General features: G+C 40.3%; 3 protein-coding genes across 10 annotated transcripts in view; 1 reads left to right on the top strand and 2 right to left on the bottom strand.

The window, feature by feature from the left end:
- The first annotated feature begins 686 nt into the window (after window positions 1–686).
- On the top strand, window positions 687–13,344 carry LOC311004977 (RCC1 and BTB domain-containing protein 1-like). The gene is made up of 12 exons (XM_083997231.1): window positions 687–786; window positions 1,430–1,675; window positions 3,071–3,221; window positions 3,304–3,470; window positions 5,665–5,823; window positions 5,936–6,043; window positions 7,172–7,314; window positions 7,416–7,606; window positions 8,947–9,073; window positions 9,164–9,315; window positions 9,411–9,541; window positions 12,039–13,344. Exons 1-12 carry the CDS (start codon window positions 691–693, stop codon window positions 12,177–12,179), a joined length of 1,812 nt encoding a protein of 603 aa, XP_083853357.1. The 5' UTR covers window positions 687–690; the 3' UTR covers window positions 12,180–13,344.
- Window positions 13,345–13,855: 511 nt separating this feature from the next.
- phf11 (PHD finger protein 11) lies at window positions 13,856–23,563 on the bottom strand. Of its 4 annotated transcripts, XM_083996522.1 has the most exons (11): window positions 23,301–23,563; window positions 21,284–21,388; window positions 21,054–21,187; window positions 20,932–20,960; window positions 20,782–20,834; window positions 19,178–19,248; window positions 19,031–19,080; window positions 18,872–18,951; window positions 18,753–18,775; window positions 18,222–18,446; window positions 18,106–18,123 (listed from the first exon to the last, which is right to left on the bottom strand). In XM_083996522.1, the coding sequence occupies exons 1-10, from the start codon at window positions 23,418–23,420 to the stop codon at window positions 18,362–18,364; spliced, it is 750 nt and encodes a 249-aa protein (XP_083852648.1). In that variant the 5' UTR covers window positions 23,421–23,563; the 3' UTR covers window positions 18,106–18,123; window positions 18,222–18,361. The 4 variants fall into 4 exon arrangements, with proteins under 4 accessions (XP_083852647.1, XP_083852648.1, XP_083852650.1 ...); XM_083996524.1 differs by lacking the exon at window positions 19,178–19,248 and having other exon boundaries at window positions 19,031–19,040; XM_083996523.1 differs by lacking the exon at window positions 19,178–19,248 and having other exon boundaries at window positions 19,031–19,043.
- A 746-nt stretch (window positions 23,564–24,309) lies between these two features.
- mcf2lb (mcf.2 cell line derived transforming sequence-like b) overlaps window positions 24,310–27,064 on the bottom strand; it is a gene marked incomplete at its 5' end in the record, with an annotated part of 35,320 nt that continues 32,565 nt past the window's right edge. For 4 of the 5 annotated variants that reach the window (XM_083997003.1, XM_083997002.1, XM_083997006.1 and 1 more), the window contains 3 exons: window positions 24,310–25,455; window positions 26,221–26,324; window positions 26,435–26,535. In XM_083997003.1, coding sequence (XP_083853129.1) covers window positions 25,376–25,455; window positions 26,221–26,324; window positions 26,435–26,535 — 285 coding nt within the window. In that variant the 3' untranslated portion in view covers window positions 24,310–25,375. Of the gene's footprint in view, window positions 25,476–26,220; window positions 26,325–26,434; window positions 26,536–27,064 lie in introns of all 5 variants that reach the window. The other variant, XM_083997004.1, reaches the window with a different exon arrangement.

The following is a 27,064-nucleotide window of genomic DNA, read 5'->3' on the forward strand; positions in this document are numbered from 1 at the left end:
TGACACATCAAAACATTTAAAAGCTGTTTTTACCACAAACAGCATGAGGCAGTCAAAACAGTAGAAAGTCCAATACAACCCCAGTCCTCCCTGTTTACATCTGACATTTAGGTCAAACCCTCTCCTCTACAGCTGCCACATGAATCCAGAAGTCACTGTAAATGAATTGTCAGTTATTTTGGTTATTGATTATTCCAGCTCCTCAGGATCTGATGCATGTACCTGCCACACCTGATATCTTGAGTGTGTCTGGGTTTTTGGCTGTTGACCAGATAAAGCCCTACATTCAGAGGTGTTGCCATGGACTTAAATTATCTTTTTCTAATCTCTTCTGAGATTTGATAGATGAAATCAATTTGGTAAAAGTAATCACCAGATGAATCAATAATGAGTTGTGTTGTGTATTATTTAATTATTATCACTTTGGTATCCATACTTTATGCACAAGTTCCATTTGCGTAATATTTGGCAGGTACATAATCAGTAATATGTCATTTACAACAAGTATTAATTAGTTGTTTTTAATTTCAATAATGAAGTGAAAATCATATTTCCCTCTTGAATTTAAGGAAGTTGAACTATAGAATGAGATAAACAGTAAGTACTTATTACTACACCATACCACAATCTACTGTCTAGATTAACCTGGTTTGTGATGTATATTTTAAAGGTGTCTGCAGTGCACCATCTATGGACCAGATCCTGCATTTGTCTTATCACCGCTGCCTGTGTCTCTGCTGTCTCAGCTCAGGACAAGGACGATTCATGTTCACAAATTACTACCAGGTTGTGCAGTCGTACAGAAATAAGACATAGTGTATATATATATATATATATATATATATATATATATATATATATATATATATATGTGTGTAATCTATTTTTTGGTGGATTTTTTTTTTCTTGAAGTGCCATTAAGGACTAGGAGTGTCCTTCCTGCTTCACTGCTCCAAAACATTGTGCTACAATTCTAATGAAATAATTTCCCATGTGTCTCCTGTGCCTCTGCATGTTACTTAACCATTTGCTGGTTGCTTCTAACTCTAAATAATTTGAGACTTGACACTCTTGGTGATTTTTATCCCCTTGCACATATATTTATTATAGTGCTGAGAGAAAAATTATGTAACGCTTTAAATTTAAAAGCTCTCCAGACCAAAAATTGTACGCTGAGCAGCTTTGGCCCCGATCTCTTGGGAATAAGGTTTCGCCACATGACCACATGACCTTCTCCATAATCTACTCGGTGAGATTATTCATGGGGTTTACATCATTTCTTACTAAGATGAGCCCCCTTTTCCCCCCAAAACTTGAAAATTGTGCCAACGGTAGTTCTTCTTTTCCTGTATATGTTAAGTGTATTCATTGAATCAGTGTTTACATTGGTTGGAAAATATCTGACTGTCTTTTTTCACATCCATAACAGAAGCTGCAGCACTGGCCGCCTCGTCCGCCCAGACCTTCCCCCTGCCCCTGTCCCCTGCTCTGTCTTTGGACTGAGGTTCTCCCCTCCAGCCCGCTGCCATCACCACAGACTCACAGCATCATGGTGGACGTAACCAAATGGCCCCTGTTCAGCCTGATGGGGCCTCAGGAGCTCTCCGCCATCCGGAAAGCATGTGTGTTTGGAACGTCAGCCAATGAGGCCATCTACATGACCAACGATGATGAGGTGAGAGGCCAAAGGGCAAACAGGGTTGGATGACCTTTCAAGGTGATGATGGGAAGATGCCAGAGTTTATTTGAGAAGTGAACTGATTCATACATAATTTTAAGTCAGGACACCTGTTTTTACATGTTTTAGCTAAAAATCATGTCTTGCCTACATCACTGACAGCAGGCCTTTTTACAGCAAGTTATCCACCAGAGAGGAAGGTTGCTCAGCTTTATTCTCAGTGTAACAATGTTGCAGCAACTTCACTGTTCTGGCTCAGTTTCATTGTTTACAGCAGGAGCTTTTGGACCTTTTTTAGTAAAATACTGTATATCAAAATGTTGTTGGACCAGTTGTGCACGGTGGGTTTATCAAACAGCAGGCACACAAAGTTAGCAACCAGCTGGTGAACATAGTAGATAATAACGAGGCAGGTATCTCAACGTATTTCCTGATGCAAAAAAACAAAACATACAGTCGTTAAAAAGAGAGTGACTAGATTAGACTAGAAAAGCCTTTTATTGATGAACTGTGTTATGCAGGAAATGCATTGAAAAACAAATATGCATGCAAGAGTTTCTTGTATTGACAAAGCTACTCAACAACCCAACCATTTCTTCTCAGATGTTGAAGTAGTTTATTTCTTAATTTATCATTAAATTTACCAGATAGTTGATTTAGATTTACATTGACGTCATTGATGCTCCAACTAACTGATGCTAAGTGACTGAATCTTGTAGCTAATGTGCTATGGCTATGTACAGTAACTGACTAATGAAAAGTTACATTATGGAGAAAAAAATACCATTATAGAATCAAACATCTATAAAATAACATAATGACCTACTGAGTTTAAGTATGTCATTTTCTTAAATGACATTGAGGTCTAGTTGGCCAGGTCAGTTTTGTGTGTCGTAACATTGTTAAACCAACATGAACTCATAGTGCCCTGTCTGAGTAATGAGTCAGATTAAACACAAAGCAGACATGTGGTCCTTCAATGTTGAATGAAAACGTTTAGCTGGCTGGCTCATTTTTATATATTTGCACACTTCAGTCACAAGATTTATTTATTTTATAGTTATTTACTTAATGGGGCTCATTAATAATTAATGCTAAAGTAAATACCAAAAAAAACCCTGAGTTAGTGCGCCTTTGCTCACTTGTAGCTATGTATCAGTGCTGTTGTTCTGTACTGAGCTTGTGTGTGTGTGTGTGTGTGTGTGTGTGAAGTTATGGATGATCCATGGTGCTAGATCTACATCTGTGTGACTCTTATGAACGCTGCTGCCTGCATTGATGTTAGTGTGATCTGGTATGTGACCTGTCACCTACTCAGCTGACTCCGCCCGTGTGTCTGCTTAGCCCTGCTTATCACTCACCCACATTATATCTATATCTCCTCACATTCAGGTGTATGTGTGTGGGTTGAACTGCAGTAACTGTCTGGGAACAGGGGACAGCCAGAGCACCATCGTAGCCAAGAAGCTCGACTTCCTGAGTGGGAGGAAAGTGGTCAGCCTGAGCTACGGCAGCGGACCCCACATCCTGCTGGCCACAGAGGGTAGCTGCTCAAAATGTGTAATCCTCCTCTTCACAGATGGATTAAAAAGTGCTGCGGGATGACTAATCTCTTTGTGTTTCAGACGGAGAGCTATTCGCCTGGGGACATAATGGCTACAGCCAACTGGGAAATGGAACAACCAACCAAGGAGTCGCTCCAGTGCTCGTCTCAGTCAACCTGCTCAATAAGAAGGTCACAGAGGTGGCCTGTGGCTCTCACCACTCGATGGCTCTGACTGACTCAGGAGAAGTGAGTGTCCAGGGTAAAACAAATTGTTTCTTTTACAGGGGAAATTTGGCACAGAACTGAATGGAGGCCTGTTTAAAACCTCTGTAATGACACAGGTGACTCAGCTTTTCAGTAAAGCTGAGTCACACAGACCATTAAGGGAGCCTGAGTCCAGTCACAGCAAGAGTCGGTCCTCTGACCTGAAAACTTAGAAAACTAAGCTCAGCCATAAGGAGTCTATTGTGACTCAAGCAGACCTGCTGTGTAATTATATAACACGAGGATGTAAACTTTAAGACAAATGTCCTTTAGTTAAGGGCGCTCTTTACAGCTACAGTAAAAATATCATCATGAATTGGTCATATTGTATAAATGCTGCAGTCAACAACTTCCGTACCTCTAAATTCAGGAAGCTCGGCTATTGTGCATGTGGAGGAATGGTGCAAGTGACAATAGACTGAATTGACCAGATGTCCCTGCTGTTTGGAGACAGACCTCCAAATAAGGGGACATGTCCCTGTTTTTAAGTGTTAAAACAGCTTTAAAACACAACTTAAAAACACACATCTAGCGTTACACTTGTTTTGACCGACAGAGGGGGCTAACTTCTAATTATATTAATCTGTGAAAGCTAAAATAATCAAAACAGGGACATTTTACTTTCCTTTTTTATTGTCTTGAGAAAAGGTAAAATTTGTTAGGAATTCATAACCTGCCAGAACTTTAAAAATGTTTCAATGTTTTTATAAAGTGAAGAAGGGCCCAGCTGTCTGCAGTGCACTGCACATTGCAATATTCATGACATTTTATGGAAAGTGCTTCTCAGTTTTTTGATCATTGGATCCTTATGAACTAAAGCAGTGGTTCCCAAACTTTTTTGTCTTGCGTACCCCCTGAGCCGTTTTGCCATACCACAAGTACCCCCTCCCTCATACGTGTTGATGATTCTCCAAAAGTAATCATAACGTCATAACGTAACACAACTGATGAAGAAACGAAAATCATTTCAATTTCTCTCTTCAATTTGTACAAAGACATTTTACACTATTCTCCTGCATTTTAGTTGTTTCTGGCTGTTGTGGTCAAATGTGTCTTCACAGAGTTGTAGGATTGTCACAATACTAAAACCTAACCCAGGAAAATATTGAATATGACATCATATTCAATATAGCAGCAGTGCCTCTCAGCTTATTATTGCTCCATTATTTTATTTTTTTATTATAATCAAAAGGACTTATAACAGATGTTTTTTTTTATTAAATGAAAAGCTAACTAAGAGTTGTGCAATTCCAGCGTGTTGCTATTGTTTCATTACATTCATTAATGCATCTCCTCTGACATGTGGGGCTCCCCCCTCCCTCCTCCCTCCTCCCTCCTCCCTCACACACGTGCACGCAGACAGCGGTGAAAAAGAGAGGAGACGAGAGAGGAGTGTTGCCGTTAATATCGTCGTTTTTACGGCTAAATTCACCCTGCGTGTGTCTAGTTCTGTGTAACTCTGTTAGCTACTCACTCAGGTCCAAACGCTCTGGACGCTGCCTGCTCTGTTCTCCTCTGCTCTGCTCTGCTCTGCTCTGCCTGTCGAGTGCGCGTGTCGGGCGCTGTGGGGGCGCGCTGTTAATATCGATACTTTTAGAAATCAGTCATGTATCCAGATGCGCCGTTTTGCATCGATACTTTTGACAACTATACAAAGCTGTGCTAAAGGGTGGTGTCTTCTGGGGGGAACTAGTTGTGGCGCACGTACCATTTCAGTAATGGGCTTATGAAGTGACTCGGAATATTTACTTATCATCTTGGTAATAAATAAATTAATGTTTCTACGTACCCCTGCAATGTGCTCACGTACCCCTAGGGGTACGCGTACCCCACTTTGGGAACCACTGAACTAAAGGATTATAAATCATTGAAAGAATAGGGCTTCACAACTAGTTTAAAGGTAGGGAGTCGTCACTTTATCAGTCATCTTTCACGCTTCATCGTTGATTACAGTCAAAATACATTAAATTGGGACTGTCCACCTCTTTATTTCATAGCTAAAAACATGTTATTGTGTTATTGTTTTTCATTTCAGAAATCTGATCACCTTAGGACAGAAAATATTTTCTATTTTCTGATACTTCATATTAACAGTCTGCTTTTGAATTGAATTTTGAATTTGAATTAATTTTAATGTCATTATTATCTGTCAATCATGTACATCACTGTCTATCAGGTGTATGCATGGGGCTACAACAACTGTGGTCAAGTGGGCTCCGGCTCCACAGCCAACCAGCCGACACCCCGCAGAGTCTCCAGCTGCCTGCAGAACAAGGTGGCCGTCAGTATCGTCTGTGGTCAGACCTCATCTCTGGCAGTGGTGGACAATGGAGAGGTGATTACTTGGTTCAGCCTGGAGACATATACATTTCCATATAGAGCTATACATTCTGGTGTTATCCAGTGATATCCGGCCAAAACTCACGTTCTCCTCTTGTCTCTGTAAGGTGTACGGTTGGGGCTACAATGGTAATGGACAACTTGGACTTGGAAATAATGGAAACCAGCTCACTCCCTGTCGTCTTGTGGGTCTGCAAGGTTTATGTGTGCAACAGGTTGGAAACTGCACACACACACAAACATTCACACAAAGTCATGTACTACAGTTTTAACTTTTGTGTATGAACACACCACTATGTATTCTGTTTGCAATGTAAACTCAGGTGAAATACACAAAATACTTGCACAATATTGCATCATGCCAGACTAGTCAGAGTGACCTCAGCCAGTTTTCTACTCACCGTCATGCCAAAGAAGGGTTTGGAGAACTTTCAGAGTCATCAAAACGCTTTTGGAGTTCCAGGAGGGGTCGGGCTGGCAACGGATTTTCATATAAGTGGATAGAGTTCACTTTTGAATCGTCCAAAACACACACTATGAAACATCCAGATACCTCCATACTGCTCGTCCGTATTGACCCAAGTGTCCTGAAGCCGCCACATGAAAAAGTTGTTCGGAAAAAATTAATTTCATCTCTGTTTTTAGCCTTGTTGTAGTAGAAGCTCCCAGTGGCTGCGCAATATTTGCTGTGAGAATTTCTTCCGTGTTTACATCATACATCCAATGGTTTACAACAACGAACGAACATCTCGCAGCAAATCTCGCGCATGCGCACAAACATCAACAGAGCCACTGGGAGCTACTGCTACAACAAGGCTAAAAACAGAGATCAAATTAATTTTTTCCAAACAACTTTTTCATGTGGTGGCTTCAGGACTCTTGGGTCAGTACAAATGAGCACTATGGAGGTATTTGGATGTATCATAGTGTGTGTTTTATTTATTATTCAATTTAAAACTGAGCACAATTCGCCGCCATTATATGAAAATCCGTTTCCAGTCAGACCCCCCCTGGAACTCCAAAAGCGTTTGATGCCTCCGAAAGTTCTCCGAACCCTTCCTTGGCATAACGGTGAGTAGACAATTGGTGAATTATCGATTTTTAACTATCCCTTTAATCGTAACATGATATAGAACAAATACCCACATGATAATTGAGTCAAATCTTCAATCAATCAAATTATTATCAGTACATTTTCTGTCAACAGATTAATTCATTCATCTACATACTACAGTATGTAGTCTTTTGATTATGTATTTTTTAAATATGAAAACCGTCATCTGTGTTACATTTGGCATGTTAAAATGATGGACCCACATCTGAAGTTCTCCTCTCCTCTCCAGATTGTCTCAGGCTATGCCCACTCCCTGGCACTGACGGATGAGGGGCTGCTCTATGCGTGGGGGGCCAACACATATGGACAACTGGGCACCGGCAACAAGAGCAACCAGCTGAGCCCAGTTCAGATCATGACTGAGAAAGAGAGGTGGGCGGATCTCCGCCACAGCTGAAATACATCCTCCCTCTCCACTGCGTCTCAACACTGCCACTCACTGGGATTTCTCTTCTCTGGCTCTTCTTTGACAGGATTGTAGAGATCGCTGCGTGTCACTCCACACACACGTCAGCTGCAAAGACTCAGAGCGGTCAGGTGTACATGTGGGGCCAGTGCAGGGGCCAGTCCATCGTGCTGCCTCATCTCACACACTTCACCTGCACCGACGACGTCTTTGCATGTTTCGCCACGCCCGCGGTGATGTGGAGGCTCCTCTCAGTGGGTAAGACAAGACGCTCATGTGCTCAGTGATGGAAACAGTGATTAAAGCACAACAGCAGTTGTTCTGACACTTGATTGCATCAACCACAAATCATGTTTCTGTGACTAAAGTTGACAGCAAGATTTTGATTTATTGATTTTTTTTTTTTTACCCCTCCAGAAAGTGATTTGGTTTTAGTTTTGTGCAGGCAGGTGATTCATCACAGGGGAACATTGAACGATTATAATGTAATGTGGCTCCAAATGTTAATAATTACAAAAATATCTGTTTCTCCTCAGCAGATGACTAAGGGAGAGTTATAAGAACAGTCTTATTCTGCATATCTGCATAGATCCAGTTAAGACAGTGGTTTTCAAAATGGGTCCGTGGACCCCCAGGGGGTCCTTGAGAGGGTAAAAGGGGGTCCCCAACTTTTTCTTGAAATTTTACCACAATTTTTTCCCCCAGAAATATTACATTTTTTCATTAAATTTCTTGAAAGTTGTTCCAAAAATTGACACTATTGGCAGTAATCTCAATGTACACTGACTAAAAAAAGTAACATTCAGTCTCAGAACACATATTTGCGTATTTCTTGTTTGTTTTTGCAATTTTGCATTATTTATGTCAGTTTAGGGGTCCTCGATGTTAAAAAGTTTGAAAACCACTGAGTTAAGATATTACAGTAAACATAGAAGAGTGTAACATGACCAAAAGCTTATTAGTATGGCAGGTTTCAAAACCAGGTTTACAGTTATTCAGCTACAAAACAGGCAGTAAAAACATTTGAAAATGCTTTAATCAGAGATGAGCAAAAATCGTTTGATAATAAATACTAACAGTAAAATATCTTTTCCTGACATTTTCATATTATACTGTAGTAGAAACAAGGTTTTGTTTAAAGTTCTTGTTTGTGTAAGGATCAATTTCTTTGAAGGAACTAATTCAATATTTATCTTTAACTAACATTGGCGCTGTCATGTTGCAGTAGTGTTCATTAAGCCCTCTCTCTGTGAGTTAACAATATTGTGTATAATTGGGAAATACAAACTGTAGACATATTGCACATGTTTGCAAGTTTAGCTGTGCATGCCACTGACTAAAAGCCTGCAAATCAAATTAGCTTATTACTGAATTTGAATTGTTGAAGGTCAGTGTATCAGTTTAGCACTGTGTCACTCTGACCTATAATTACAGCCTGGTTATAGTTTATGTGCAGGAAACTTGAAAGATCTTTGTAAAAAAAAAAAAAAAAAACTCCTTAATATACCAGTGGTTAAAGATTCCTGCTACAGCTTTTATCTCTCCAAGGTCAGAAGCTGATGTGTGTGTCTTTGTGTATGTGTGTTTTCCTGCTCCAGAGCATGACGACTTCTTGACCGTGGCTCAGTCTCTGAAGAAGGAGTTTGACAACCCAGAGACGGCTGACCTCAAGTTCTGCGTAGATGGCAAATACATCTATGTCCACAAAGCTGTGCTCAAAATCAGGTGAGGATGAACGCCTGTCAGAGCTGTCCACTAACATCATTAATATAAAATAAAATAAAATAACATGTGTATATCCATGATCCTGTGCAGGTGTGAACACTTCAGGTCCATGTTCCAGTCTCACTGGAATGAAGACATGAAGGAGGTGATTGAAATAGACCAGTTCTCCTACCCGGTCTACCGCTCCTTCCTCGAGTTCCTCTACACAGACAACGTGGAGCTGCCTCCTGAAGATGCTATTGGTCAGACCACACACACACACACAAACCTGTCACACCCTGACATTTACCTGTGAGTTGTTCCTACTTACAGAGTCACTGTGTGTCTGCTCTATCAGGGCTGCTGGATCTGGCAACATCGTACTGTGAAAACCGCCTGAAACGCCTTTGTCAACACATAATCAAGAGAGGAATCACAGTGGAAAACGCCTTTTCTCTGCTGTCAGCGGCTGTTCGCTACGATGCAGAGGTCAGTCAGCCAACAACTCTCTCCTGTTTATGTGTTAATATAATACAGTGTCAAGGAAAAGAATGTGAACCCTTTGGAATTTCTTAGTTTTCTGCATTAATTGGCCATTTAATGTGATCCCTTCTACATCTAAGTCACAAGTATAAACGAACACAATGTGCTTAATAGGGATGCAAACAATTAATCGACTATCGATTAATTGTCGATAAGAATTTAATCGATTAAATTAAATTACTTGCAATTAATCGTTCCTTTTCAATGGGAGTTTTACTGTGAAATGTAAACAAGCAAAGCCGACATAATGTAGCGGATCTCTGTGTAAACGTGTGCAGCGCACTGCAGCACACAAGGGAGAGAGGGAGAGGAGGTGAAAAGAGACAACACTGTTACCTGTTGTAGCTATACGGGACTCAGGCTGTACCATCGCTAACACACAGACGACCAGTGAGTAAGAAAAGCCGCCGACACGGAGCTGCCTGAGGAGTTGTAATGCAGCCTGAACGCAGCTCAAACCGACCCGGTGCTGAGGCGACCAAGCTTTGATAAACACACCGGATCCGCGCTGGTTTACCGTATCCTTCCGTAGTTTAGCCGGTCACTACCGGAGCTTAATTTAAAAAAAAAAAAAAAGAGAGAAAAAAAAGCCAAACGCTGTGTTGGTTTATGTAACTTGAGGGGACAAATGAACCACATGTTTATTGTCATGCATTGCTGACCTGGGCATTGTTTCTCATTAAATTAGAAAAACCTTTCCTATCATTCCCCTTTTCCGTGCATGGTTGAAGGAAATTTGGCTCGCATCCACACTCCCACTCCCTCCTGCGCCGAAATGTCACCTTAAGTCACATAAACCAGTACGGGTGTGTGGACACAACCACCTATATTGTTGTCAGCGCCTCATCACCGCTGGTGTTAAAAGGCTCCGTTCTTTCTGCAGTCAGGTTAAAGCGCACATCCGCCGTGTTGGTAAACAAATAGTCCCTCTGTATCAACGGAGGAAACCGTGCTTGATCAGCTTGGGTTTGAGGTGGTGTGAGTGCGGGACAGCGGGGGAGAGGGGGGGGCATTCGGGCTTCAGCGCGGTACAACTGGCCCGTGTGAGTGCGTCCTTATCTGTGGCCGCTGCCAGCGCCACACGGGCTTTGCCTTTCAGCAATCAAGCGCTGTTTTTGTCAAAGTTAAAAACAATAACAGCAACAGCTGTCGGCAGCTGAGATCGCTGTGCCGTCACCATAGAAACGCAAGACGCATTAAGGCTCATTCGCAAAATACCTTTCAATGGAAACACCCGCAAATGGCAATTGCACTTTTTCGAAGTTTCAGAAATAGCCTATCGCTTTTATTTTGCGAAAATATGTAATGGAAATGCAGCGGTGTCTCTCATCTCATCTCATTATGATAGGACTTCAACCTCAGAGCTCTCTGTCCCAATAACGTGCTACTTAAACATTTTCATTGTGCTGTGCTCTTAAAATAAATTAACAAATACTAGTGTAAAGTCCATAAGGAATGTTGATCTTAAATTTTCCCCTTAAATTTAGGTTCTCAGTAAAATCGCCGCTTATCAATTAATCGATCATCGATCGATAAGGTCTATCAACTATCGATTAATGAATTACTCGATAATTTGCATCCCTAGTGCTTAACCTAATGCCACACAGATATATATTCAATATTTCATGTCTTTATTGAACATACCCATTAAACATTCACAGTGCAGGTGGAAAAAGTAAGTGAACCCTTGGATTTAATAACTGTTTGAACCTCTTCTGGCAGCAATAACCTCAAGCCATGTTCTTAGGATGTCTGGTGTGAATGGTTCTCTTTAGGTCATTCCATAGCATCCCTATTGGGTTAGGTTTTAGGTCCAAATGAATGAATCTGAAGATTTTCTTTTTAATGTCTCCTGTTATGCAGTAGATCTGTCTGTCCCTGCATTGCCACAGCAGCGTATAATGGGAGCGAACCGATCTTAGGCTGTTTACCGCAATTTTCTTTTCACAGGCAACGTCAGATGGCTTTTGAAACATATACCAGGGAGTTTGTTTACATAAAGAAAGCGGATATGTTTGTAAATGTAGCTGTAATACAAAGTCTCGTGAAGGCTGAAGTTCTCCCGTTTGTTTTCATCTGAATTAACAATGACCAAATTTACTCTTACTGATACGAAAATGTCATCTGATGTTGTCTGTGAAAAAAAATTGTGGGTTTGTGGGCTGCTGTGGCGACGCGGGGACAGACAGAACTACTGCATAACAGGAGACATTAGAAAGAAAATCTTCAGATTCATTCTTTTAGACCTAAAATATTAGGAAACTAGAGCCCCAGTTGGATTTTTGCCTGGAATTGTCCTTTAAGCGGGAGAGATGAGATGAGGGTATCTTGTTTGTAAAACTAGAATTGCTGTTAAGGTTTCCAGCATGTATTTCCTAATATGAATATGCAGTGAACCACAAGTTTTGAGCAACATGTTGTGCTCTTCTCTTTTGTCATTTAGGACCTTGAGGAGTTCTGCTTCAAGTTCTGCGTGAACCACCTGACCGAGGTGACCCAGACCGCTGCTTTCTGGCAGATCGACGGCAACTTGCTCAAGGATTTCATATGTCGAGCCAGCCGCTGCGGAGCCTTTAAAAACTGACCTCAGCCGGCGGTAACGATGGGAGCAGACACAGACGATACTGCAGGACGGCGTGGGAGTAAAATTCTCAAAGGATGTCATCACTGTCATCGCCCCCGGTTGTCTGCATGTACCTTGACTGACAGGTGGATACTCAGTGAAAATCTTTAGATTATCACTGCCCAGGCTGTTGTTCATCTCATTCCAATACGTGAGCTCTACGTGCTGACACTACAGTACAGGGCTGACAGGTAGCAGCTTCATTTCAGAGCACAGTGATGGTGGTTGTTTGCCACAGTGCCTGACTGCCTACTAAGTTACACATATTGTGTAAAGGAGGAAACTATTGCTTGTTGAAGTTTCTTTTTAACTTTAACGACTTTTGCCAGTCGCCTAATATCACTTAACTTTTTCTATTTTTCTGTTTAATTGACCAAGGTACTTCCTCGGTCTTTGCACTTGTATTTTTTTGTATGTGATTTTGTTTTACTTGACTAAGAGACCACATTCTAGTTTGGTTGCAGCATCTGGGATTCAGGTTGAGGTGTGAGACCCTGTGCACTTGTAGTCGCGAGAACAGATCGAGTATTTTGAAAAACTGGATGGATCCGAGACTGGACTAAGTCGGTGATTACTCGATTACTGGCTTCCCCGGCTGCGATGCTGAGCTTTTGTCCAGGTTGTACATCAGACAGGAACTCAGGTTTTTAAGTGAGATTCAAAAACGGAGTGATTCAGTTATAAACAGTGGATTTCACTGTACATTGTGGGTTGCAGAGGTTGGAACATTGTTTTAGTGCAGCTGCAGCAAAGCATACAAATATATTTTAGTTTGTCTGTTTGCACACAAGAGTTAAATGGCAAATGGAGCCATTAAGAATCGGTTGAATGCACGTGGCCTTGCACAAGCTGACTGGTCCTGGATGAAGATTTGAAGGGCACGTTTGCATCTGCATGACTAACACTGGTCAAAAAGAAATATTTTACAGTATTAAGATGAATAAAGATGTTGTTTAGAGATATCTGCACTACTGCTGCGAGTACTTTGAGGAACATACTTGCTTTTTTTTTCTCTCTCTCTCTCTCTGCAGGACATTTATACTCTAAAATCAATAATGTTACATTGATATGAAGTGCCAGTTACATTTTGTGACTCTACAAGCAAATGAATAAAAAGACTCTGATCTACTTGTGTTTTCTGTAAAAAAACAAAGAAAAAAATAAGTTTTATTTTAAGAAATGTATTGTAATTAACCAAACTTAAAGGATAATTACCGTTTTTTTTTTTTTTTTACAATCTGAACCTTATTTCTAGCATAAAATACGATCATTTACTCACCCAGATAACTTTGGTGTCATTAGTAGTTCTGACGAAATGAGATACAGCCGAGAGCTGCGTATAATGCGAGTACACGGGGCAGCGCAATGCAGCCTCTAAATAACACATTATCTGCCGCCATTATCATCCAGGTCAGAGGTTAGTAAGTCAACCTACAGACGCCGGATGTTGATAACGGGTAACCCCGGACTCAGAGGGGAATAGCACTTATCATAACAAAATATTGGTGAAATGAACGAGTTTCGCGGCGGATAATGTGTTATTTAGAGGCTGCATTGCGCTGCCCCGTGTACTGGCATTATACGAGGCTCTCGGCTGGATCTAATTTCGTCGGAACTACTTGTAATGACACCAAAGTTATCTGCGTGAGTAAATGATCGTATTTTATGCTAGAAATAAGGTCCAGACTGTAAAAAGAAACGGTAACTGACATGAAGCAACTACACAACACATCAACAAAGAAAAAAAAAAATCAAGAACATCAGTTTTAGTTTTTATCTTAAACTGTAATTAAAATTTGTTCCAGAACATAAATCCCCTTATATTTTTGAACAAAACAACACATCTAGACTCCGCTGTCCCAACAGCACACAGAAAATTGCTCACACTTTGTTTTTAGTCTGAACATAAGAATAGTCCTGTCCGCCACTGACAACATGGTAAAACAAACAGATTGAAACAGTTTGGGGAACAAGGATCTTGTAAGACTCTTGAAAACACATACTCATCATCACCACACTTCAGACGCCTCAATTAGACATAAACAAATTGTTTTTGTTTTTCTAGTCAGGGTCTGTAGGTCTACAATAAAATATCCTCCTTGCCATGGAGATCTCAGTTACACATGAAAGCAAATAAAGCTCAATGTAAACACTTAGTCATAGGAAGAATTTCTACATCTCACTCAGGCAAGATTCACTCACCATTTAGAGCGTAATGTGTAACAGCTCTGTGTAAGATGTCTGCTAAATGGAACTGAAACATGTTCAGCTGCTTTCTAATCATTTGTAATAATATTGTAATAATTTTGTACATTACAAAATTCAGTCTTAAATATTCAAAGTTCCTTTGAAATACAAGTGCTAAACAATTGTACAATTTTTTTATTATCTTACTGAAGGCACAAGCAGTAAAAAAAAAAATGAATATACTGTTTGTATAAAAATGTTTTAAAATGTCAGAGTAAAGAGTTTGAAATAAAAAAACAATAGTGAGAAGGAAACCAAACTGTAACCTCGACCTGATCTGAGATCAGCTGCTGCTGAATTCATCTCCTCAGTGCTGACATGACGTCTTTCATCGCTGCTGCTGCCTTCGTCAGCTCCATTTGTTTCCTCTGCAACTCTGTAAATAAAAATAAATAAATAAATATATATATAGTATATAGTCAATATAAGCCAAATTAAAAAGCTAAACACAGGTGCTTATGGACCGACCGGCATCTTTTGTTTTTACTGCTCTCTTTTTATTGTGCAAAGTTGCAAACTATGACTAAAAAAGGTGTCTGACTGTTTCTATCTCATTGTTTATACTTTCCTATTATACATTATAACATCTGAGTTATACTTTAAATGCAGTTTCTTCTGCCATAGCGGTCAGTCAGCATTTCCTTTCAGACACATCCTCCTCTGTGGCCTCAAACATGCACTTGTAACTAACAATTATTTTCATTATCAAGTGATCTATTGTTTATTTTCTTGATTAAAAAAATGTAAAGAACAGCAGTGAAACACCAGCCTCCCAGAGCCCAAACTGACCTACAGTTGGAAAGCTATGCATATTTCATGTACTATCATTATAAAAGCTGAATGAAGACATGCAGCAAATCCTCAAATATGAGAATGTGCTTTAGGAATGTTTGAAACAATGAATCGGTCATCAGAAATAGTTTTCAGGTTTAGCTGGTTCGTTTTCCTGCAGTCTAACTGCTGCAGCCCATTAGCAAATGAGTTTTAGGGCCAAACAGAGAGCCTCATACGTCAGTAAACATCCCTAAAAGCCTGGACACAAGCAACACTGAGAGACTGCAATGAAATTTACTGACGAGACAATAAAATCGTCTGCAAATAATGATGCCAAAGAAAGGTCACAGTGTCTAAAGGAAAAGGTTTGAGCCTCTTCAAAGAGCACTGCTGATACCTCACACTCTGTCTGTGTCTCAGCTCTTCTCTGTTACATTACTTTCAATTTTATCAGTCGAAACTCCACTTCATCGCATATTTGTTTTCACAGTGATGCCAAACCACTTTTGACCTAGTGAGGAATGAAGAAACCGACCCAGATAAAGCCAAACTGTTACAAGTGCACCTCACCTCTCTGCTGCCTGTCCACCAGCTCTGCCAGCTTCCCAGAAGCCTCCATCACTGTTAGTGCAAGATCATAATCTGAGGAAAGAGAGAGTTTATGTTGCAGTGTCAAGATCATAAATGAGTCTAAGAGCAGAGATGTTTTGTTGGTGTGTGTGTGTGTGTGTGTGTGTGTGTAATGGGTCCTCTCTTACCCTTCTGACTGGCCTGGTCTGACTGAATCCTTCTGGCAACATCATTCATCTCATTAATGAAATCAGTGAAGATGGCCTGTGTGCAACCCGCCGCGTTGCAGCTTTTCCAGAAGCTCGAGGAGTCGGTGCTGGGCTGTGGGTCACAGCTACTGCCCGGAGTGGGAGAGGGAGTGGGAGAGGGAGAGGGAGGGGACATGCAGATGGCTTCAGTAGGAGCTAGGGAAACAACCGATCTGTCTTGGCAAGGTGAGTCAGTAACTCTGTGAAGGGGGGGGTACTCTGGAGAGGAGCTTTGCTGTGGGGCAGCGGCTCCAGCGTCGTGTTGATCAGGACTCTGGTCTGGACTGCACTCTGAGAAAAGAGACAGTATCATTTCTGTTTTGCATTGTTGAGTAATTTTCAAACTTTCTGCAACAACAGCATCTTCAGCAACAACATGATCACGCAGAGCTTTAAGTGGCCGCAGCCGCACCTTTAGAAAATCTATGCATCAAACTTCGAAAAAAAAAGATCCCTTCGAGCTAGAAAAGCAACTTCATCGCAGATACTAAACTCAGTAAATAAAAGATGTAAGGAAGACTGAACGGTCCTGTGAGAGGACGTCTGTCTCTTACGAGCAGCAGATTCAAAACCACTTCTCCGGGGGTGAAACGAGGCCAAATGCTCGAGTTGGGCTGATAAATATTAGCATTTCAAAATGGATGACAGGAAATGTCCCATTTACTCTCAAGTTTGAGACTGATGTCTGTAATTGAAGGAAGTGTCAGGGACACGAACGCAGGAGAGAATCAAACCGACAGAGAAACGGGGTGGCAATATTCAAGTCTGTGGATGTTGAAGTCATCTGTCTAATATTTATCATAATACAGAATTTTAGTAAACATAAACGCTGCATTTCAGAGGAGCTGTTCTACCACAGGAGGAGAAAAACGTACCTGTATCTTCACTATTTTTCACGACCACTTTGGGATATTCAGGTGATGCAAACTTGGTTGCGAGTGCAGACTTTGTTGTTGCCTCTGTACAGACTTCCACAGGAAGTAGACTCTCTGAGTCCGCATCCTGTGTAAAAAAAAAAATATATAAAAAATACAATATATATATCACAACATCCTCCGAGTGATGATGATCAATCACATATAAGTGGATAGAATTTGTGATTAAATAAATACCCTTTGAAGTTATGAGAGAACACTTTAGATAAACTAAGTGTAACAGTAACAACTCACTGAATCTGTGATTGGTTCAATTTCATCTTCAACTCTGCTCCTGCTGTCTGGTTGTCTTCCTGAAGAGGAGACAGCAGGGGGTTACACACACACACACACACACACACACACACACACACACACACACACACACACACACACACACACACACACACACACACACACACACACACACACACACACACACACACACACACACTGGTGTGGTAGCTACATGCTGTATATACAGTCTGCTCTGGCTGTTTACCTGAGGTCGACTCTGGAGGATCCCCTGTGTCTTTTCTGTGAAAGCAGAACATCGACAACAAATGATCGTCCAGTCAGTGTGCACTTTACACTGTACAAACACGTTAATACAGAACAACACAACAGGCCTAATAGAAACTAATGCTTATGATTCGATATTTGTTGACCGAGTGTCAAATTCATAAATGATCAGGAACAGAGAAGTTATAATTTGATACAAACATTCACTATGACTTAAGTATGAATTGATTAGATTTTTGGAGGGTCAACGGTCACAGTGGGATCAGAGAAGACATTGTCGACCATGACAATAACAAACAAATGTCAAATAGAAATAGATAGCCAAGTACATGTACAAACATATGTGAAATATTATATTTTTTATTTAATTTATTCTTATTCTATTTTATATCTTATTGTATTCTGCTCTTATTCTGCTTTTTATTTTAGTAATAATAATAGAGTTTGTAACAAAGAAAAATCTAAATCTGAAATTATGTTCTGCAGAATCTCTGGCCATGAGGTGGCAGCTCTAGTCACGGTCACACACCACAAAAATTATTGCACAGTTTAACTCATTTAAAATAATCTTTCTGCGCTTATTTTCAATGAATCAGAGATTTGGTCTTACCCGTTTGACTGAGGCATATTCTGGAAGTAAAGAAGAATGAAAGACGGATATGAGATTATTAAACATTACTACAACAACTCTAATGATGATATTAGTCAGGGATTGAAGTGAGACTTACTTGGTGCTCTGTTAAGGAGTTAATACTGTCATCTATATCGGACTCTAGAGGAGCGAAGATTTCCATTTCTGTGTTGTCGTCTGTAGAAGAAATCAGTGGGTTAACTGGTTCAAGTTTTATACGCTGTAGGTTATGTTCTCTCACTTAAAGCCAATAGGTTGACCTGAACTTGAATCGTCGGATATTCTCTTGGCTGCAGCTTTACGTTTCGATGGCCACTCCTCTCTGGGACAGAGGACAGGTATCAGGTTATTGTAACAATTGAAGCTGTTGGACTTTTTAAACAATCTAGAGAGGTGGTGGTGCAACGTGACATGCAAGCAGGGATGGATTCATCAAGGAAAGAATTATAATTGGTGAACAAAACAAATATAGTGTAGGAAAAATGTAATACAAATATTTATTGAGCTGCATTAATGGCTGTTTACTTTTTTTTTAATGAAATAAAATGTTACATCATTTACACAAGAGTCTCAAAACACTGAAGGAAAAAAAATGTTGAACAGACAAGTCCAGGATGTAAACACTTACCCATTTTGGAAACTTAATCGCCTCTGTAACAAAAGTAAAATGATTAAAATCACTCAATCTTTCTGAAGAGATATTAATGAATAATGATATATAATGCTTTCTTTGAATGATATGTGAACCTTGGGATTAAAACGCGTAGCACTGGCGGATGAGTTTGAGTCACTGCTGCAGCCCGACGGTCCGGCCGCTGCTGCATCACCTGTCGAAGCAGAGAGATGTTTAATCTGTGACACTACGACATGAAACAGGAGACAGGAGACGATCAGAAGAGGACTCACCATTGACGTGCTTCTTATATGATGAAGGAGCATGTTTGTGACAGAACATCCTTAAAACACACATGTCTGGTTGTCAGTACTTGATCAGATATTGATGCTCATAAACTTATAAACGTATGAATGTTTATGAGCTGTGACCATACTTACATGATAATGCCGTTCGACAAACTTTCTAAGCTGATGTTTCCCTCTTTCCTCTCACAGGTGAGACAATACGCCTCATGAAAATAAATATGGAAATCATTACATCCTATACAGATGCTGTGATGTTTCTTACCGTTTAATCTTACCCACTGAAATATGATGTAAAAAATCTACACAGACAAATAAGCATAAAACCAATACTATCAAAAAATTAAAATAAAACAAAAAATCTAACAAAGTGATAATTTTCTTTTAAAGCCCCAGTATGTAGGAATTACCCCCATCTAGCGGTGCGGTTGCATATCGAAACGTATTCTTGATGTTGCATTCACGTGAAATCGGGCAGACGTCAGACAGACAACAGACGCTGCATGTAACAGGATAAACAAGCGTCTATGTAAACAAGTGGTCTGCCAGCATGAGGCAAAACAATACAGGCGTGACAATATGTTGTCATGGTGATGTCGTATTGTTTACCTGACCCACGTTTTACCGCCTTTCTCTCGTTGAGTAAAATGACATCCGGTTGGTTTGCCGACGGCGTCATTCAGGTGCCTGACTGCACCTGAATGCAACATCAGTGCCTCCGTCCTTCCTCACACCAAAGACGGTTTATAAACCAAGACCTTCCATGACGAGTCAGCTTCCAGTATACATGTCACGTGGGCTTCTGCACGGCCACGCCCCTTTAGAGAGACCAGAGGCAGCCTGGAGTGTATTGACTCCAATGGGAAAATTGAACGTGAACACAGATTATGGTCGTGTCTTTCGCCCCACAGTCACTTAAGTAAATTTTGGACTCATTTTTCACAAGCCACATCTCTTCTGAACAGTTTGACACCAAAATGGTAATTTTCAGACGGAGAGATCCGGAGAAAATCCACTTTGTTCCAGACCTGTCTCTGTCTCTACGACACACTCTTGCGAGATTGGGCACAGATCTCCTAGGCAACGTCAAACAAACGGCCGCGAACTCCCGTGAAAATGATTTAAATTATTTTTGTCATGCTAAATATGACTGTTAGTAGTGTAAATATTTAATGTTATCATAAGAAAATATAAATATCTCACTTTCATCTACCTACAAATTGTATAAATCCACACACACGTTCACAGACGAGGTGGGGTGACGGTTGGCCACGCCCATTTAGAGAGACAGGAAGTGTAACCATTTCATATCATTGTAGCAGCCTCTCATCGAGTATCTTTCCATTTATTGAATATCTTTGCTCACACTACACAGTGGTGACAGTTTTAACAGGCGCTACCTGGAAAACTTTCTCCCCGAGCCGACAGCTCCAGTGAGTTTCCGTGGTTACCTACGGTCGTGCTGCCACTGAACGTAAAAAATGGCGATGCAACATGGCAGCCTCGGTTCGGTGTGCCCCCCCTTGTATATTTGTAACGACTTGTAACAACTCATTCTAAGGTACGAGAAAGCTTTCATTTGAATAAAATAAAAGCTTTCGACTATAGTGAAATACGTATTTATGAAAGCAATATTTGCTAATAAAAAGCCAAATAAGTTACATACTGGGGCTTTAAAGGTTTGCAATTTTCTGTTTTGTGCTGAACTATAAGCAGTGGATTAATAAATCAATAATCACCTTCACTGATCCAGCTCCACTAGGATTTTTTACAGAACCATTGTTTTCTGATCCTGGAACATTGAACGCATCACAACAATTCACACATGGGGGAAAAAAAGAGTCACAGAAACAACAACAACAATTTTTTTTTTGACTTATATTACTTACTTTGTGAACGATGTTTGAAGCAGAGAATCCTGATGCATGAAAATGGATAACATGGACATTTTAGGAAAAATTTCATGTGATTCAACTTTTTTCTACAGATAAACATGATATGTTGCACTCACCCGTACTTCCCTTTGTCTGAATCTTCAATGATCTCAGCTTCTTCTTGAACTGCACAGGGGTAGTGGTATGACCTCCTGCACTGTTTGACTTCACACCCCACAGTGGCGCCTTTTTTCTTACAACTTACACAATGCTATTGAAAGCAAACTTGTAAATAACAGCTTCAAACACACAATTAGTGTATTAGATCTACTCCAGACCTAAAAATGTAAATGTCAGAAATATTTACCAGTTTGTTTCCTCTTTTGACCTCCTTCGACACATCTTCCACGGAGAAACCGAACAGGTCATCGAACACTGGTGAGTTCTGGCAGTAAATACCTGAAGAATATAACTGTAAAACATAAAGAACACAAGTGAGTAAACGGTGACACTTTAATTCAAGGATTCAGCAGTTAATGACACACATGGTACATTCATTTAAAAGCACAAATGAAGAGTTTTATTGCTAAAGTAAGCTCAGCATTGAAACTAAATTCAGAAAATTCCCACATAATATTTATGATATATAAACTGTCGCCTCACAGCAAGAGGGTTCTGGGTTCGAACCCGCCGGCCGGCTGGGGCCCTTCTGTGTGGAGTTTGCATGTTCTCCCCGTGCATGCGTGGGTTCTTTCCGGGTACTCCGGCTTCCTCCCACAGTCCAAAGACATGCAGGTTAGGTTATTTGGCGAGTCTAAATTGCCCATAGGTGTGAATGAGAGTGGTGGTTGTCTGTCTATATATGTAAGCCCTGCGATAGACTGGCGACCTGTCCAGGATGTACCCCGCCTTTCGCCCAAAGTCAGCTGAGATAGGCTCCAGCTCACCCGTGACCCTAGTGCAGGATAAGCGGTATAGAAAAAAAAAAAAAATGAATGAATGAATTTAAAATTCATTATCTCTCTCACTAAGGCTCAACCACCAGATAAAACGGCAGATCGCATGTTATAACTGAGAAATGTTGATTTTAGAGATGGAATAGTTGTGAATGAAGATGCAGTAAAAGTTTTTGTTGTGGGTGAAGACGATAGTCACCATAAATCATGAGCTGATCATGATCATGTGACCATCAATAGTCCAGTTAATGATTCCACATGTAGGGGAGAGTGGGGTAAATTGATCAACCCCCCGTTCTTTCCTTCCATCCATCTCCTACCTCCCCCTTTACTTAATATTTCATCTGTCCAGGTTACAGGTGAACACAAACTGCAGGGACTTGCTGCTGAGCCACCAACTCACTGAGATTTGGGGAGTTTTGCAATTACGTCGCATCTTGGGAAGAATCCCAGATATTTTTCTTTGAAAGTAAAGTTTGGCACACTGTAAACAACTTTTCCTGTTTATAGGAACATACTTACTGTAATCACAAACATACAGAATATTGATTTAATCATTTGGACATATACAGCCAAAATATATTCACTAAGTGTATAGAATATGTGGCTCAACTTACCCCTGGCCAAATGGATCAACTTACCCCACAGCAACCTTGGCTTGGGTTTATTACTCCCACAGCTAAAATTGTGCACTTTCATGCTAAGTTTACTACCTCATGTTGTAGCTCATAGATACCACAACCCATGTATAAAACAAAATTACAATAATCTCTTTTAGTCTAAACACAATTCTCATAAAATTTATGATCGACAAAATCCACTTGCGAGAGTGAAAAATGATTTTTGGGTCATAAATATTAAACCAATTTACTCACATGGTTCTAACCTTCACAGACTCCATGAAATGATGCTATGTAACTATAGGGACGTTTTTGGCCAGTTTGAACTAATGAAAACTAAATTCAGAAAATTCCCAAATTAAATATATATAAAAATGTCAATAAGTTGAGTTGAGTGACTTAAAGATTCATGATCTCTCTCACTGAGGCTCAACCACCATATTTAAAGCCCATTTTGCATATATTTACATACATTTGCAAAAATAATTTATGTTTCAACCATAACTTACACCTATATTGAAAGAGAAATATGAGGATGAGGCTGCATAACTTCTGACTGGGACATAAACTCAACTACTTTCATCTACTGATTGAGTGATTTTAATCGATTATAAGTGTTTTTCCTGTTTGTCAAATAAATCACAGTTACTGAACTTAACGTTACATAACTTGACAGTTTCAACTTCCAACTTTCCCTTCTTTGTTTGTCTGTTAGCGTAGCTGCTAAATGTAGCTCAATAGCTTGTTCGTCGGCAGTGAACTGGAGAATCTAAACAAATGAGATATGAATGATACTTTGCATATTTACCAAACAGTTCTGATGGGCCGTGACTTGGTCTTTGGTCGACAGAGCCCCGGTTGTCCTCGTCTCCTCGGACCGCTGACAGAGGACACAATGGACTTTCCGCCCGGGGCTCATCTTCACCATCTTCACCGGCAGCTCGACTCGTCTTTAATCCTTTTTCGCGCCCGGTAACGATTAATTCAAATCGTCTTGTTCCTCTTCCCTGCAAAAGCTTTTCAACTAACATTTCCACGGTGCTTCCCCCGCCGTGTTTGCAGCGCCCAAGCGGTGGGTTGCCAGGTAGTGACGTTAACCCCCCCATCCATCGCGTTCCTCCAAAACAACACAGGGTATTTCTTGTGATCTTGTGGGGAAACGACTAAAATTTCTGGTTTCTCCGCCTTTATATCAAAGTCAAAGTATCTTTATTGTCCCAAACAGGTAAAAATAGGTTTGCAGCCAGGAATATGCACACGCACGACATTCAAACGCACTGCACAGATGAAAAACTGTGCAAATAAACATCTATATTGATATATCTATTATCTTTTCCGCATCATATAATCGATGATACTGCCTGTTCATTGAATATTAAGCTGAGTTCACTTTATTCTTCACAACTACGGTCTTAACGAACTACGGTGGCTCTGAGGGACCAACGCTCTGCAACTTATCCATTTTGTACTTTCTGGTGTTAAAATGATAACGTTTCATTCAGTTCAGTTCGTCTAAAAACAAATAACTTTACACCTTTTAAATTACTTGGTTGTGATAGATTTAAAAAGAAAAAAAAAGATAATAATCTACCCTTTTTCATGGTATTATTCATGACTTTGTCTACAAAGTGTAAATTGCGGGTTTTTACAAAACCTGGCAACTGAGTTTGTCAGTTTCAGTTTCATTTCTGGTCAATGAGTAAAGGCAGCTTCTGGAGAATGAGTTTCCAGTTTTTCTTTTCTTTTCTTGACACAAAAACAAATCAATAATTGGCTCGACACATTTACACACGGACACAAGGACTGAATTATCACAAGTTTATATTAAAAAAAATTAGACAAGTCACAGAGTAGTGACATCGACATACTTAATGTACAATATAGCATCTCCGATAACAAACATTTCATGACAGACGGATATTAATGAACAATATCTACATTCAGAACATGATCCCTTCACAGGGAATAAGTTAGCACTATACAGTGATCTCTGATTATTCACACTGAAAAACAGTTTTAGACTGCAGCGAACATGAACTATCCACAGAGTTAGACCATGAAGCCATCAGGGGCCCGAAAAGACAGAAGCTCATACACAGTCAAGTCCGGACAGCTGGTGGCAGAACAGGTTTGCAGTGACAGAGGCTGACAGAGAGAAACATGGCAGACAGGAAGTGAAATAAAAAGAACGAACAAGGAGAAAATATGATAAGAAAATTAAAAATTGACAAGACATACAGTATGTGGGCATTTTGAGCCCTTGCAAATAAATTAACACGTGTAAAAGGGGAGAAAAAAACAGAGAACAAAGGTGATCAGACCCTCAGAAAACATTCATTGAAGCTAAACGAGCTGTATGCCTTCATCTCTTTTCCTCATTTTATTTACATTAACACAGGAAATGTAAACTAATCGAGTGAATTAGGGTAGATGAAAAAAAAATCATCCACATTTGATCAATCATCTCTCTGCATTTTAATGAAAACACAAATAGATGCATTAACTGAGATCAGTCCTGCTGGCCCATTCATACATCTATTACATCATAATCACACAGCTCCTGCATAAGAAACAGACCAAAGTGTGTGACTAAGGGGCAGATCGCTTTACGACACTATGAAATCACCGTATGTAACATATTCATCTGTGCTGCGTCCTCACTGTGCAACGGCACCACAGTCAAATCTATAACATGTGCCACTCTCGTGATATGTGGGGTAACAAGTGCATGATTAAAAATAACGATGAAAAAATACAGCTTTCTGTGGAAACCTGACAAAATACTTATGGAGTAGTGGTGTTGGCGTTACAGCACAGAGAGCCACATGATGCTAGCATTGAAGAGGGCGGTTTGGTGATGGAGGAAGTGCTCGGGAAGGAGGTTCAGGGTTTGATGTCGGAGAAGCTTGTGTAGGTCTCGCTGCAGCTGGATGATGTGCTGAGGTTTCCAGAGCCACTGCCTTCTGTCAGAGTTACAGATGTACTGAAGGTTAATGTTTGGGATATAAGAACACTCATTAACTATCAGGTCATAAAGGGATAGTTCAACATGTTTGCCTATTGCCATAATCCCTATAGTCATATCAGTAGGTTCATTACCTTTAATTATCGGTGCATGTTGTATTGAGATCAGCGGGGCAGAGACGTGAGCTGCTCCGTGAACACAATGGAGGTGAACAGTACAGGTTCCCTACCCTGTCCCTCATCAAACTCATCAAATACACAATCCAACAACTCCAAAACGCTCTGGTGGACAAGTTGTGACCTGCACATTCACCACGCTATGAAATAATAATGTAACATTAGGAGACAGAGTTGTTTACGGGGCAAATGCATGACCAGAACTACATTACAGACACGGCTGCTGGGCGGAGTGATTTCAAAAGCGCAAGTAGTTCTGAGTATTTGCTTCATGTGTCGTAATGTTACATAATTATACATGATTGTTTCATAGCGTGTTGAATGTGCAGGTCACAACTTCTCCACCAGAGTGTTTTAGAGTTGTTGGATTGTGTATTTGATGAGTTTGATGAGGGACAGGGGACTTGTACCGTTCACCTCCATTGTGTTCGCTGAGCAGCTCAGCGATCTCAAAACAACATGCACCGATAATTAAAGGTCATGAACCTACTGTTATGACTATAGGAATTATGGCAATAGAGGAATTTGCCAAAATGTTGGACTATCCCTGCAATGCGTCATGCACTGCGCTCCTTTTGTTTGAATACCTGAGCTGGTGAGAGACTGGCAAGACTTGGACTTTCCAATGAGTGTGATAAGATTAGCAGCAGCGATCCAGCCCTCCTTAGAGGAGCTCAGGTTACGAACCAACCTGCATGACCACACACACACAAACACACACACACACACAGAAATTAGTATAATCATAATGCTGCTGTAGCTTTTATTTCTAACAAGCTCCACTAAAGTTTGTATGCTCACCACTGTCCATCATCTCCCTCTTTGACCAGCTGCACCACGTCTCCGTTTTTCACCGAGAGCTCTTTTTCATAGTCGGCTATCACTGTGTATTTCCCAGCGCTCTGTTCACAGACAAGATAAATAGCAGACAAACATTAAATAATCAGATCAGGTCAGATAATGTAATGTCTATATGGCTATTAATACAAATGTTATTGAAATCACAATATGCAATACCCAAGATATATGAGCAGCATTTATTTTTGATTAAAAAAAAAAAGGTACAGTTAATCAAACTAGAAATGAATCAGAGTCTGCCAATTATATTCTCCAAATAAAAAGGGAACATGGCTGTCCCATACAAGCCTACACACCTGATGTATAAATATGAAACTACTGTATCAGCATCTCATTAAAACAGATGACTCATGCCACTCAAAAAAAAAAAAAAAGTGAGGAAATACAATGGGAACCTTTTATGTTCGTCTCCACATAATTTGAAAAATGTTCATGAATAAAAAACTTAAAATCTATGTTTACAACAATAACTTGACACTGCCCAGTATATCAGTGGTGTGTGACAATGTGTAGCTTTTCAGCTGCCCCCAAGTGGCCAAATCATGGTACAGAAAAACAAAATAAAGCAGTGGT

The sequence above is a fragment of the Trachurus trachurus genome (assembly GCF_905171665.1).
Source record: "Trachurus trachurus genome assembly, chromosome: 21".
In the NCBI taxonomy this organism is placed as follows: domain Eukaryota; kingdom Metazoa; phylum Chordata; class Actinopteri; order Carangiformes; family Carangidae; genus Trachurus; species Trachurus trachurus.

Bases quoted from the DNA above. Each gene is read 5' to 3' on its own strand.
- phf11 (XM_083996521.1), bottom strand. From the start codon at position 18,287: ATGGAAATCTTCGCTCCTCTAGAGTCCGATATAGATGACAGTATTAAC. The intron at 18,124-18,221 runs GTAAGTCTCACT...CTTTACTTCCAG, and splicing joins ACTCCTTAACAGAGCACCAA to AATATGCCTCAGTCAAACGG. The intron at 15,882-15,997 runs GTAAGAGAGGAC...CTCTTTCCTCAG, and splicing joins AGACCAGGCCAGTCAGAAGG to ATTATGATCTTGCACTAACA.
- LOC311004977 (XM_083997231.1), top strand. From the start codon at position 691: ATGGACCAGATCCTGCATTTGTCTTATCACCGCTGCCTGTGTCTCTGC. The intron at 3,222-3,303 runs GTAGCTGCTCAA...TTTGTGTTTCAG, and splicing joins CATCCTGCTGGCCACAGAGG to ACGGAGAGCTATTCGCCTGG. The intron at 9,074-9,163 runs GTGAGGATGAAC...GATCCTGTGCAG, and splicing joins AAAGCTGTGCTCAAAATCAG to GTGTGAACACTTCAGGTCCA.